The sequence below is a fragment of the Hoplias malabaricus genome, chromosome 5 (genome assembly GCF_029633855.1).
Source record: "Hoplias malabaricus isolate fHopMal1 chromosome 5, fHopMal1.hap1, whole genome shotgun sequence".
Taxonomy (NCBI): domain Eukaryota; kingdom Metazoa; phylum Chordata; class Actinopteri; order Characiformes; family Erythrinidae; genus Hoplias; species Hoplias malabaricus.
In genome coordinates, this window is record NC_089804.1 from 30,030,037 (window position 1) to 30,043,563 (window position 13,527).

The 13,527-nt window shown below is 37.5% G+C and overlaps 1 protein-coding gene across 1 annotated transcript in view; it reads left to right on the plus strand.

Annotated features, from left to right (window-relative positions):
* The window catches only part of foxj3 (forkhead box J3), a 153,356-nt gene extending 140,586 nt beyond the window's left edge, over positions 1-12,770 (plus strand). The window contains exons 9-12 of the mRNA XM_066672262.1: positions 838-939; positions 3,066-3,257; positions 6,348-6,449; positions 7,535-12,770. Coding sequence (XP_066528359.1) covers positions 838-939; positions 3,066-3,257; positions 6,348-6,449; positions 7,535-7,647 — 509 coding nt within the window. The 3' untranslated portion in view covers positions 7,648-12,770. The remainder of the gene's footprint in view (positions 1-837; positions 940-3,065; positions 3,258-6,347; positions 6,450-7,534) is intronic.
* The last annotated feature ends 757 nt before the right edge of the window (positions 12,771-13,527 follow it).

A 13,527-nucleotide genomic window follows, 5' to 3' on the forward strand; every position in this document is an offset into this window, starting at 1 on the left:
TTCATTAATATTAACCGATGGAATGCAGAGACTGCACATTGACTTGTCTATTCACAATAACAATAACAATAATAAGAAAAAGTGGTACCACTTTAACATAAGAATATACATTTATAAAGGAATGGCTTAAAAATCTGTTTATTATGTAGTTATTAATTAGGTTGTAAATGCCTTAAAAGTCATCAATTATCACTTGTAACACAGATAGAAAGGGCATCAGTGACCTCTTCTATGTGTTGTACTGAATGTGTCAGAGAACTTACTGAAAATGTCAAGGTAAAGAATAAGCTGAGAATGTGAATTTAGTCATTTCATATATTAAAGTAACCACCACATTATCATTAATGTATTAAAAGACACTGTTAGTAAATTTATTAAACCTGGTGGTTAAATGGTTAAACTTATTAAGAAATGTGAGGAATCTGACTTGTTTAATGTCAACTGATTGGGAAGACAAAGTGAGGTCCGTATTCTGCGAGATCTGAGATTTAACTGTAAAAAAAAAACAGGTCACTGTTGCCCTTTTTGTCGTGTGTTATAACTGTTTAATGACTTTTAATGCATCAACAGCATGTTTAATAACCATTAATAAAGAGATTACAATTATTTATAAACCTTAGAAATAAGTGTAGTCTTATTTTAAAGTGATACCAAATTGTTTTCTGTTTTTTTTCCAAAGTACAAGGAAATGTGCTGAAATAGTTGACTGTACACTACAGATCCATCAGACAGAGATTAGGTCGAAAAACAGTTGGAACATTCCTTTAGGATGCATCAATCAGTCAAATTTATGCTTTTTAAGTGGAAATGCATATCTTCCTCTTCCTTGTTCTGCAGGCTTGCCCAGTGACTGGTACCCAAACCTGGATGCACTGAAAGAAAGTTGTCGCATTGCCAGCAGCTACAACTGGTCCGACGTGGACCTCTCACCTTTTCAAGGTGGTGTTATTAATTGTTATTTATTACTGAAGTTTTCCAGGACTTCTAAATATTACTACAGTTACTACTACTATTATTATTATTATCACTATCTTTATTGCTTTCATTATCTATTATTAATACTATGATTATATAGTACACATGAGCATAACAGCAGACCTATGTGATGGTACAGTGACCTTTTTGTCAATAATTTGTACGTAGTTTAACCAGAGGAGGATAGGTCCCCCGTGTGAGCCTTGGTTCCTCCTAAGGTTTCTTCTTCCTTTTTTTCTTGCCACTGTCACCCCTGGCTTGTTCACCTGGGAGTTTTACATTTCATGTTAAAACTTCGTCTTTACTGCAATTCTGTGAACTGCTTTGCGAAAACATCAGTTGTAAAAAGCGCTATACAAATAAATTTGATTTGAATCCCACCGCATATATATACAGCCACAAGAGAACTTAGACTTTTGTTTGTTTTTATAGTACGTGGTACAGTGTCAGATATCAGAAGAACCTTGTCTGTCTTATCATGGTAGAATTAGACAATCACAGTCATACAGAATTCATACACCTCACAAAGCAAGCAGTCTATAGACAACTTGAATAAACAGCCAGAGGTGTGGTATGTATGTTAGAATATAATACTGCTTTCTTATTTGCTGAACAAATGATATTCATGTAGTTTGGACCAGAGTGTGATTACTAGAAGATTATTTTGTGTTTATCATTATGGCTTTTATTACATTGTAAAGGATTAAAGTGACAGATTTTGACTGACATACCTTTTCTTGCATAACTGAACAATTGCCAATCAGCAGCTGGGTTGAAGGAGCTGTTTGATTAAGAAAAAAAGAGTTACCTTTTTTTAAAATTGAATTACTCCACACTGTTGCGCTCAGTGGGTCACAGGGTTTATCCAATTATGTTATAAAATTGCAAGGTAGGGTTTAATTAGATATCACAGGGAAAGGTTACTTATGAAATTAAATCATTTTAACAAGGATAAAAGACATGTTCAGCCAGAGATCATTCCATGTTATATCTACATGTGGAACTTTAATCCTGTGAGTTATTTTAATGCCTTGTAGAATGAAAATTAGAATGGCCAAATTGTGTTTGAGTTATTACAAGGGTGGGCAATATGGCAATGTTATCAACTTACAAAAAATCTCGAATCACTTTATACTTTTCTGAGCTAAGTATAAGCTTTGTCTGAAAGCTTTAAGCTGAAGCTTTAAACATGATTTTATGAGGATACACAATGGCTGTATCATAATTGTATGACTTTTTTTGTCAATAGACCAACCTTGCACATGATCAGCCATAGGGGCACATTACCTTTCTTTTAATTACTCTTTTTAATCATTTTGAAATTGAAGATTCTAATTGTTGCCGTTTTAACAGCTTTTGCCCATTCTTTCTGTGTACAAGACTGGAGCTGCTCAACACTCTGGTGTCGCAGTTATCTGGTTGTCCTCCTTATGATGCACCATACATTTTGAGTCTGAGACAGATCTGCACTGCAGACAGGACAGTCAAGCACACACAGTCTGTGTCTCCAAAGTCATGCTGTTGTAACTCATTCCCAATGAGGCCTGGCATTGTCCAGCTGAAACAGACATGGAGTTCCTGGGAAAAGATGTTACATTTATGGCAGCATACATCTCTCCAAAATACCAATATAAGCCTTTGCTTCAATGTCTTCTCTACATATATCCAAATCACAAATGCCACGGGCAATGATGCACACCCATGCAATCACAGATGCGGGATTTTGCATTTATCATGTGTAACAGTGGATGGATATTTTCATCTGTGGCATGTAGTATCTGATGCCCGTTTTCTTTCTTTCAGTCCATCTCAGACGACTTTGGGCCTAGAGAGCTTGCTGGCATTTCTGTGCAAAATTAATGTATGACTTCCTCTTTGCATAATACTGTTTTGAAGTCTTAAAATATTCGTCCAGTTGATCACATTCAAATGATCCCCAACAAATAGGGCTCTAACAGAACTTTCAAAGCAGGTCTTTTTAACAAATTTTGCTTGGATCCATCAGATTGCAGTGTGCTTGTGTATTTTCTTTTTTGGCCTAAATATGTGAATTAGTTTTGGAATAAACAACATTGTTTATTGTTCTGTAGGTTTGAGAGAGAGTATGCGGCAGGCAGAGCTGAATAACTGGTCTCTGGAGCCAACCCAAATCGCAGACCTTTGCTCCTCCATCAATCAGTTCTTTGCCCGCACGGGTGTCATCCAACCACAGGGGGCAGTGCAGTCACCCGTATGTCATGGCTCCATGCACTCCAACAAACCCAGCCAGCACATCAATACAGGTGATCACAGATTACACAGTTACTTCAGCTGGGTGTCCGAAATAGCTCTGTCTTCTCTATTCCATATATTACTACTATAAAGGACCCTGTTATAGCGTCTGAGTTCAGAAAAGTAGTGAACAATTTCAGACACAAACATGTGCAGGTTTTTACCAAACAGCGTAGTGCATTATGGTTATCCATTAGTGTACATCTATGCAGGGCATTGTGGGATTGTGTGAATACACTGAAAATTGTCCACTATGTTTCTGGAACTCCAAAATGGTGCACTATATAGTGAATAGGGCGCAGTCTCTGACACACCATAGTTCTCCTGAAAAGGATAATTTTGTGTTTATATCAAATTTACACATTTTCTGTTTAACCACACACTTGATAAGGCAAGATTAGTGGCTTTTAGGAGTGGGTGATATGGTCCTAAAATAAAAATATGATATTTCAGGATATTTTTGCGATTATCAATATTTTTAACAATATGACGAAACGCTGAAAAAAATACATTTATTAATTTTAAGAACAGACTATTGCAAAAAAAGTATATTAATATTTTTGATATTTAATTTTAATATATAAAATCATAATATTAACGTTTTTTTCTTTTAACATAACACCGTGTTTTATTGTACATCTGATACAGTGCCTGGCCAAGAAAAGGACACACACTCTAATATTTCACTGGATTGCCTTTAGCGTTGATTATGGCACGCATTTGCTGTGGCATCGTTTCCACAAGCTTCTGCAATATCACAACTTTTATTTCTGTCCAGAGTTTAATTAACTTTCCCCAAGATCTTGTATTGATGATGGGAGATTTGGACCACTGTGCAAAGTCTTCTCCAGCATATCCCAAAGATTCTCAATGGGATTCAGGACTGGATTCTGTAGTGGCCAATCCATGTGTGAAAATGAGCTCCCTGAACCACTCTTTCACAATCTGAGCCAGATGAATCCTGGCGTTGTCATCTTGGAATATGCCTGTGTCATCAGGGGAGAAAAATAATCCATTGATGGAATAACCTGATCGTTTTGTATATTCAATAAGTCAGCTGACGTCATTCTTTGGGCACATAATGTTGCTGAACCTAGACTTGACCAACAGCAGCAACCCCAGATCATAGCACTGCCCCCACAGACTTGTACAGTAGGCACTAGGCATGATGGGTGCATCACTTCAGCCGCCTCTCTTCTTACCCCGATGTGCCCATCACTCTGGAACAGGGTAAATCTGGACTCATCAGATCACATGACTTTCTTCAATTGCTCCAGAGTCCAATCTTTATGCTTCAAATTGAAGCTGTTTTTGTCGGTTAGCCTCATTGATTAGTGGTTTTCTTAAGGCTACACAGCTGTTTAGTTCCAATCCTTTGAGTTTCCTTTGTCTTGTGCATGTGGAAATGCTCTTACTTTCAATATCTCTGAGTTTCTACGATTTGATTTCGCCAAACGAATTCACTGATCACCATCATTCAAGATTTATTCTTACCACATTCCTTCCTCAAAAATGATGTTTGCCCACTGTCCTTCCACTTTGTAATAATGTGTTGGACAGTTCTTAACCAGATTTGAGTAGTTTTAGCAATCTCCTTCGATCTCTGCTTGATGTATGCCAATAATTTGACCCTTCTGAAACAGATAAACATCTCTTTCACGACCACAGGATGTGTTTTTCAACATGGTTGTTAAACAAATGAGAAGCTACTCACCCCATCAGTTAGGGTTAACTTGCCAGCTGAAACATAATTACCCATTCAGTAATTATCCAATGGGGGGCTCTTGCCTATTTGCTTAGTTAAATCCAGGTGGTGACCTTTTTTTTGGCCAGGCAGTGTATTTCGTATCCACACCACTTCCACACAGCTGAAGTAAAATTCCTCTGCCTCAGAGCCACTTTCCACCATATTTCACTGTCTAAATGACTCATGTAAAGAAAATATGATGTATTAGGGGTAACTGCATGACATCATTATGTAAACAAGTCAGAATATCACTATTATCACAATATATATTTTCTTTTATTGTTTCAAATATTATGACGATCAGAGGTGGGTGGTAACTCACTACATTTACTTTGGATAAATTGTACTTGTAAGAGTAGTATTAATGCAGCATACTTTTTACTTTTACTTGAGTATATTTGTGCAGAACAAGTGGTACTTTTACTCCGTTACATTGAGCTACATTCTGCTCGCGACTTATTTTTATCAATCCATCCAATGCACAAGCTATTTGTTTTGTTGTGTCAAGGCTTCTAACAGAGGGTATCACATGTCTGCGTCTCACCAATCAAATGTAGCCACTAGTGACGTTTGACTCAGTTTCACCAATCAAACAGAGCTTGCAAACACACACACACACACACACAAAGAGTTTATGGGTTATGTGCAGACTGCCTTGTTCTTCTTGTTGTTTTTCTTTGTAATCTCTGCCTATTGAGCCCATTGTTTTGTTAGTGGACATGTAAATGCACAGAAATACACACACACACAGTTTATGGGTTTCATAAACTTAAGCAGAAAAAGACTCCCTTTTTCTTATTGTTTTTATTCTTTGTAACCTCTACATTTTGAGCCCATTGTTATTAAGTCATTTTTTATTTAATTTTTGTTACTATGTAAATATTTAATTTATAATTTTACGTGTAAATTTATAATTTACAAAATACTTGAATGTTTTTTTTTTTACTTAGTACTTTTTACTCTTGCTCAAGTAATTAATTGGGTGACTACTTTTTACTTTTACATGAGCCACATTATTCTAAAGTAACAATACTCAAGTAAATATTTTTGGCTACTCTACCCACCACAATATTATCATGAATGATATGATACTGCACAGCCCTAAATGCTTGCTACTTTACTATTAAATTGGAACTGAGGCTGATGTATACAACAGGTAATAGGAGCTTAAGGCCAGTCTTTCAGCACTGTTTAAACTTTATTGTGAATCTCATAGAGACTTGTAAATGTATATACAATATACTAATATTTAATTTTACAAAGTGAGTAGAAATAATAACTACAGCAAGAGGGTTTTTATAATTCAAAAGATTTCTTATGCTTCTAGTTACTCATTAAGTCAAGTGTTTTTCAGGAAATATGTATATGGACTCGAGACAGAGCATGTCCTCCATGATGGGTCCTCCAGGATATCCACACATGCCTCCAATGAGCAGCGCAGGCAACGCCATGACAGGTTACTGTCCCTCTCACACTCCTCCAACCTTTACTTTTAAAGAATTCAAGTTCTAAAAATCATGTAATTATTCAGTGTGTATAAAGAGTTGGACATGGAAATACGCGGAACGATCACTTTTGTGATCAAAGTCATTGTCCATTTTATCAGCCCCTCTGACCACACAGGAGCACTTTATGGTTCTACCGTTACAGACTGTAGTCCGTCTGTTACTCTGCATACTTTGTCTCCATTTTACCCTGTCCTTCAATGATCAGGACCACAGAGCAGGTATGATGTGGGAAGTGGATCATCCTCAGCGCTGCATTGACACTGACGTGGTGGTGTGTTAGTGTGTGTTGTGCTGGTATGAGTGGATCAGACAGCAGGGCTGCTCTATTTTTTAAAGCCCTCAGTGTAACTGCTGGACTGAGAATAATCCACCAACCAAAAATGTCCTGTGTCCACTAAGGAAAGACTAGAGGACGACCAACACAAACTGTGCAGTGACAGATGAGCTACTGTCTCTGACTTTACTGTCTCTATGTGGTGCACAGACGATGTAGGAGTGTATAACAGAGTGGACAGTTAGTGGACACAGGGTTTAAAAACTTGAGCAGCACTGCTGTGTCTGGTCTAGTACAACACGCACTGACACACCACCAACATGACAGTGTCACTGCAGCACTGAGAATGATCCACCACCAAATCATACCTGCTCTGTGAGGATTCTGAGGGGGTCCTGACCACTGAAGGACAGGGTGAAATGGGGATAAGTATGTGTGCAGAGTAACAGGTGGAATACTGTCTGTATTTGTAGAACAACAAAGTGCTCTCATGTGGGCAGAGGAGCTGATAAAATGGATAATGTGTGTAGATATAAGGTAATAAATATGAAAATATTCTAGTTTCATTTGCACATAGATAAGAACATGAGTGCAGTGGTAGCCTTTTGGAGGACGAATCAGTCGTGTGAAAAGTATTGATTCATTGATTTAAAGGCAAGGAACGTTCCCCACATTCTTTAGCACTAGGTGGATGTCAGACAGATATTGAACTGATGATTCTGGACGTACACATTGATGCGTGTGTGTATGTGTCTTTAGGCCATCATGCGCAGATGAACCAGCAGCACATGATGCCTACAGGAAACTTCCAAATGCGGCGCATGCCTGCTGACGACATACAAGATGACTTTGACTGGGACTCCATTGTCTAGCGTCCATCCCTGAGGAAAAGAGTGGTGCAGGAAACCGAGAGAGACGCATGGAAGAAGAGAGGAGTGTGTATGTGCAAGAGGGAGAGAGAGAGAGGGAGAGAGAGGGCTAGACACAAGCTGTCTGCACGCCCCAAGGCAGGAGGCAGATTGGAACAGAGCGCTTCAAAAAAAAGTGCAGGTGTCGTTTTTAATGAGCTGAAAGAGAGACTCCTGTTGTCATGGTGTTTTTAGGAAATGAAAAAAAATAATAATAAAAAATAGAAAAAAAAAGTTACTTTGAAGACAATCACATTTACTAGGACATGTTTAAGTGATTGCTTTTGTACTTGTCTGAAAGACAAGTAAGCTCATTTTCATGTTAAATGTAAAACCCCCTTTTCTGTGGCAAACCTCCCTTTTCTGTGTCTAACAAACTGCCTTTCAGCAAATCTACTCTTAGGCCAAACTTTTCCCTGCCCTTTAACTGTTGTGTGAATTATTTTTTTATTTTACTTTATTTTATTTTATTATTATAATTTTTTTTTTTTTACCAGAGTGATATGTATTGGCTTGTTCTCTCTTCTTTTGGCTCTCATTCGTCATGTCATTGTTCCCTCTGAAAATGCAGGCCACTTTTCAGACAGGAGGCAGGCTTTTCAGGTAAAGTCATCTGTGACATGGTCATTTGATGCAGTCATGTGACTCTGCCCAGCTCACTCCCTCTGCTGGCCCTGTATATCTCTTAGAATTCTGGTGCTCCACACACACCACCTGAGCCTTTACTGTGTAAAGGGCTGCTTTCTTGGACACAGATTAAGCCTAGCCTTGAAATAAACTGCAGTGGTGTTTCATCATTAATACCCTTTGATTACGTTGGCTTAGGATTAATCTAGGTCTTTGGAACCAGCCAAAGGTGTATGCGTCCTCACGCACCTGAATCAGATCTCTGTGCTAGCAAACACTTAATTCGTTAATTGTTTTAATGATGAACATGGCTCATAAGACATTTGTAAATTTAACCGCATTACCTGCAGTATTTGTACTTGTGTATCTTTGCCGTCTGCAATGTATCATACTCCTTGTCCCTAACGGTTTTCTAAAACTGTATGAAATGGTGCATCAGGAAGTGACAGTAGATTTTTATTTTTTTTTTTTAATTAATGTTCATTCTTTTAGTTTCATCATCCATTTTCCACTGTCTACATGTGCAGCCCTCAATTGGTTATATTAAGTCTTTCATTACAGTCTCTCTGTGTCCTGATGGCACTGTGCTGCTGTAGCTAGCCTTGTTTAAAACCTGCCTTTCAAACTACTCATGGTTTCATGCGTTGTTTAGAATCAATGGCTTTTCTGAGGGTTGATGAGAAAGATATTTAATAGAGCCCAGTTGTACTTGCATGAAGGGGGAGCAGCAAATGGCCTGCTGAGAAGCTCTGTGCAGTCAGGTTTAGGGAATGGATAGAAGTTGCCAAAAGGCACATTTGCTTAATGGACTGTGCTATAAGAATCTATATTTTATATCCCTGGACCAGACAACATGAAACTTTTTGCCGTTCCTGTTCTCCAACAAGGCCTTTGTGTACAGAGATTAGAGCAGTGCTTGTGGAGTGAGAAGACCGGGAGGCAGGCTGTAATGTTGTGGAAAGATCATCATTAGGATAGTATTGCTTTAAACGTGTGCATTGGGAAAACATTTAGATTTACACTTATTTACAAATGCATTTGATTGCTGTATCTGAAAGAACCATTGACTACAGTCCCAAAAGAGCATTCTTAATGCAGCATCAATTTAACAATGACTTTACTGTGGCTAAATCCACAGTAATACCCGTAATTGCAAAGTACATTCAGCCTCTTTTCTCACTACCAACAATGCCACTTCTTTGCTGTATTAATTTATAGTGGGCCATAAAAATTAAATATATCAGGATTAGGTTAATGGATAAAGTTCTCCACCTCGGATCTTCAGTGCTGCTCTGTGTAGCCCGGGTTATTCAGATGTCAGTGCAGTTGAAGCAGTCATGTTACTGGTCGAAAATTCTCATCTCAACAGATTTGAAGATCAAGTTTAATTCATCTGAGGCTTAAAGGGGGAGTTCACCTTATTTCACGAGTGTCATCATCAGTTATCATCATCAAATTAAAAAAAAAGATCATTTTCAAAGACGTTAAATGGTGAAAAAACAAACACATACTTTTCTTCACAATGGTTAAATATATCTCTGCCATGATGTAGCAACACATGCAAGAACGTACATTTGGGAAATGCCCCTGACACAAATATGTGATTCAAGTACGCAAAGGCTTGTAAAACACCTTAGACACTTTAGCCTCCTCAAATGCCTTTTCATAAACAAGAAAGTCAGTATGAGGAACATTTTATCTGCATCTGAGGGATATCTGTGTGTGTGCAGTGTACGCTATATGGGTTCTGTAGTTGGAGTTGTGTGGTAATGGGAGGTGACTTTATTTTAATTAATTTTAACAAAGTATTCAAAGCAGTTGATAGAAACATAAGGCTTGAATGTGAAGAAAAGTGAATTCCAACTTTAAGTGCAAAAACAAAAAAAAAAACATGAACTATGGATAAGATTCATTCCCAAATCAAAGTTTTTAAATGGTATATTTATTTTGAGCATTTTTCAGTTTAACGGCCGTGTGTTTGTGCAATATTATTCATTTGTTGACGATAATCACAATCATTTCCATCAGTGAGCACAAAACTAATTGACCATGATCTATTTTAAAATTAAAGCTCCTAGATTGGATCTGTGGGCACATCATGGGTATCAGGGTATAGGTCAGAGGGACGGATGGTTAGCACACTTTGTCAAAATGGTGATGTTTTTTACATGACACTTTTTTTAATCCTGTCCGATAAAGCCATAGATTTAGGACTCGTGATATTGGCCCTTGCTGAAGGTGACTACTTCACTGTTATTAAATTAAATAAACCTCCTTGTTATTGAAAGTGTAATTGCACATTGTCATGAGTTGTCATGACTATGGCCTATTGACAATCATATTTTTATAATACAGTATTACAGAATCTGCAGATTAAGTATTGATGCTTCAGCTCCACTTTCATTATGTTGCACTTCTTATCGCCCGTAATGTAATAGATTAAAAGTCTTATGACTTCAATTGGCAAACAGTTGTGGTGGTTTAAGAAATAGGAACAAGGGCTTGAAGGCTGTGGAAATTGTGCTATGATACTAATTACTACTGAGAGTTATTGGTGTAAATTTGTTCAAAAATATTCCAATCAAATGTGCTATACTTTACGACCTGTCGGCCTGTACTTTAAATAAGCATCAGGGTTTACTACACACTTGGACAGCTTCTTCCTGCTGAATAACTGAAGTAGTGAGTGTCTGAGTAGCACACACACGCAGTATGGGCTTCTATGACATCACAGTTAGCGTCCCTGAGTGTATTCTGGGTATCAGGACTTCCGTTATCGTTAGAACCTCAACGATACCCAAAAGAGAGGGTAATTGACTGCTTAAGTTGGATGTATAATTGGCCCTGATCTCCTTGATAGGTTAAGCAAAAAGAAATAAAATAATTTCGCTCATAGTTTTACATTTGTATCATATTGTCCACTTTTAATATCCTCCACAGATGATAATAAGCCTTGCTGACTTTGGCTGTTAGTAAGTTTGGAATATATATATTTACAGCCAATCTCTGCTTATAACAGGTCATCAATTCTTACATAGAACTGATGGATCATTTTTCTTCCAATAAATTAAATCTGTTTACAGTTAGACGTATAGGGTCAAGGTTTTAAAGTGAAACTCATTCTTCTGTCCAGTTTTTTTTTTTTTTTTTAGAATCGGACCCCAATCAAACCCTCATCTATAAGGAAGAGTTTACTCCATTTTTTTCTCCACCTCTGAAGTTCAGAGACAACGTATTACGCTTGTTGAGTGTGTTCCTTTGCATCTCTTGTTTGTGTTTTATAGAATCCTGTAACTCAGTTTTTCTTCTTCACATCTTGCCTTTTTGTGACCCATAAAGCCTCCTCTAGAAAGCGCTTTAAGCTGCTTGCTTGTCATTTGTGCACTTTGAAAAGAAGCAGAACATAGAAGCACAACTGCAAACGATGTACATGTCAGGATTTGCTGTAAGCAAATGCCTGGCGGCATTGACCTTTGCCCTCTAAACACATTCAGTCGAGACCACGTTGGGAAATATGTCCATGTATGCTGCCCTCCAAAAGACTGTTCTTTGGAAGTTGGAAAAAAAATGCGCTATAGGTACTGGGAACCAATGCATTAAAATGAATATAAAAGTATAGTGATAAATTTAAAGGCAATAGGTTTACTCAGAAGTGAAGAGAATCCAGGCTGAGGGAGTATGTGAATACAGACAATGTATTAGTTCTCATTAAAATAAAAATAATAATTAAAAAAAAACTTGTGTGAATGTTGTGTGAGTGTTGTGATTGTTTAGAGACAATTCCATTTTAGTAACCAAGTGGAGATGCACCTGCCAGAGAGATTACTATTAAAGGGGCCTGAGTGAGAAGCCTTGTTACATTTAAGGGAGAAAACTGCCAACAAGTTCTGGTATTTGAGGCCTATTTTATTCATTGTTGGTGTGGTGTTGTGCTTACTGTAAATATATGTCTTTTCAATTGTCCTTTTTTCCTCTGGGGTGGTGGGGAGATCAAGGAAAGGGCTTTGGGTTCACGTATGAAAGAAGAGGGAGAAGCATACAGAGTATTTTGTTATTGTCCAATCCAAGGGTGAAACAGTATGTATATATCTATATTGTATATATGTGATGAAAATGCGTTGGCTTTTTTGTGTGACACTACCTTTTACCTGTATTATGGTTCAACATTAAATGTGTTAATGTTTATATTATATTTTAATCTTTATTTTCAGTTTGCTTTGTCTGTGTCGTTTCTTGTATTTGCTGTTTTGTTTTTCCCCTCTTTTTTTTTTTTTGTTTTGTTTTTGTTTATTGCACGGTTTATTACTTTTGCTGTCCAACGAAATGACACAGCTACTCTTTGTATCGGTTTAGTGCTGTAACATAACTCTGAAGTGTCATTAGGATCGTCAGTACCACCCCCCACCCATCTCCCCCATATGCATGAATGGCACTTAAAGAAATAAAATATGTTAACTTCACTGTGGAATTGTTTGTTTGTGAGATTATTTTATCTACATCACATGGTGGACGTTTCCGATAAGAAGTGGAGGCCTTTTCTTGTTGTTTTGCAATTTCATCTTCAAATATTACTAAACCTGCAGAAAGAAACGGTAACGGACGAGTGAGTGCTATTGAAAGCCTCAGCAACTACTGACACAGCCAGCCATTACTGTGTCATGCTGTTGATGGTTGATGAGGTGCTGCTCTGTTATGGTATGCAACTGGGACCTAAATAGTCTAGAATAATCTCAGATCAAAATCGATTAAACCCCACCATCAAATAAAATTTTATTGTATTAATGTAAAAATCCCCCAGGTGAGCAGGCCAGTGCAACAGTGGCAAGGAAAAACTCCCTCAGATCTGAGGAAGGAACCAAGGCTCGCGGGGGGGGGGGGGGTTGTCCTCCTCTGATCAATATACCTACTAATTATTGACAAAATTAAAAGGACCCAATACACGTCATAGGTCTGCTGCTACACTCATATGTACTGATATACTTATTAGGGATGCAGCGATTTTAAATTTTTTGGGCTGATACAATAACCGATAATTAGCACCTTGGAGTAGCCAATACCGCAAATTCACATTGGACTAAAGCAAAACATTTTCTTTTTATTACAGGTTGTCATAGGACAATCCTTTTCTTCAGTTTTTGTACATTTCTGTACTTTTTAATTTTATGTTTTAAGTAGCTATATTAGTAGTTGTAGTTCATTTATATTTTTATTAAAGAT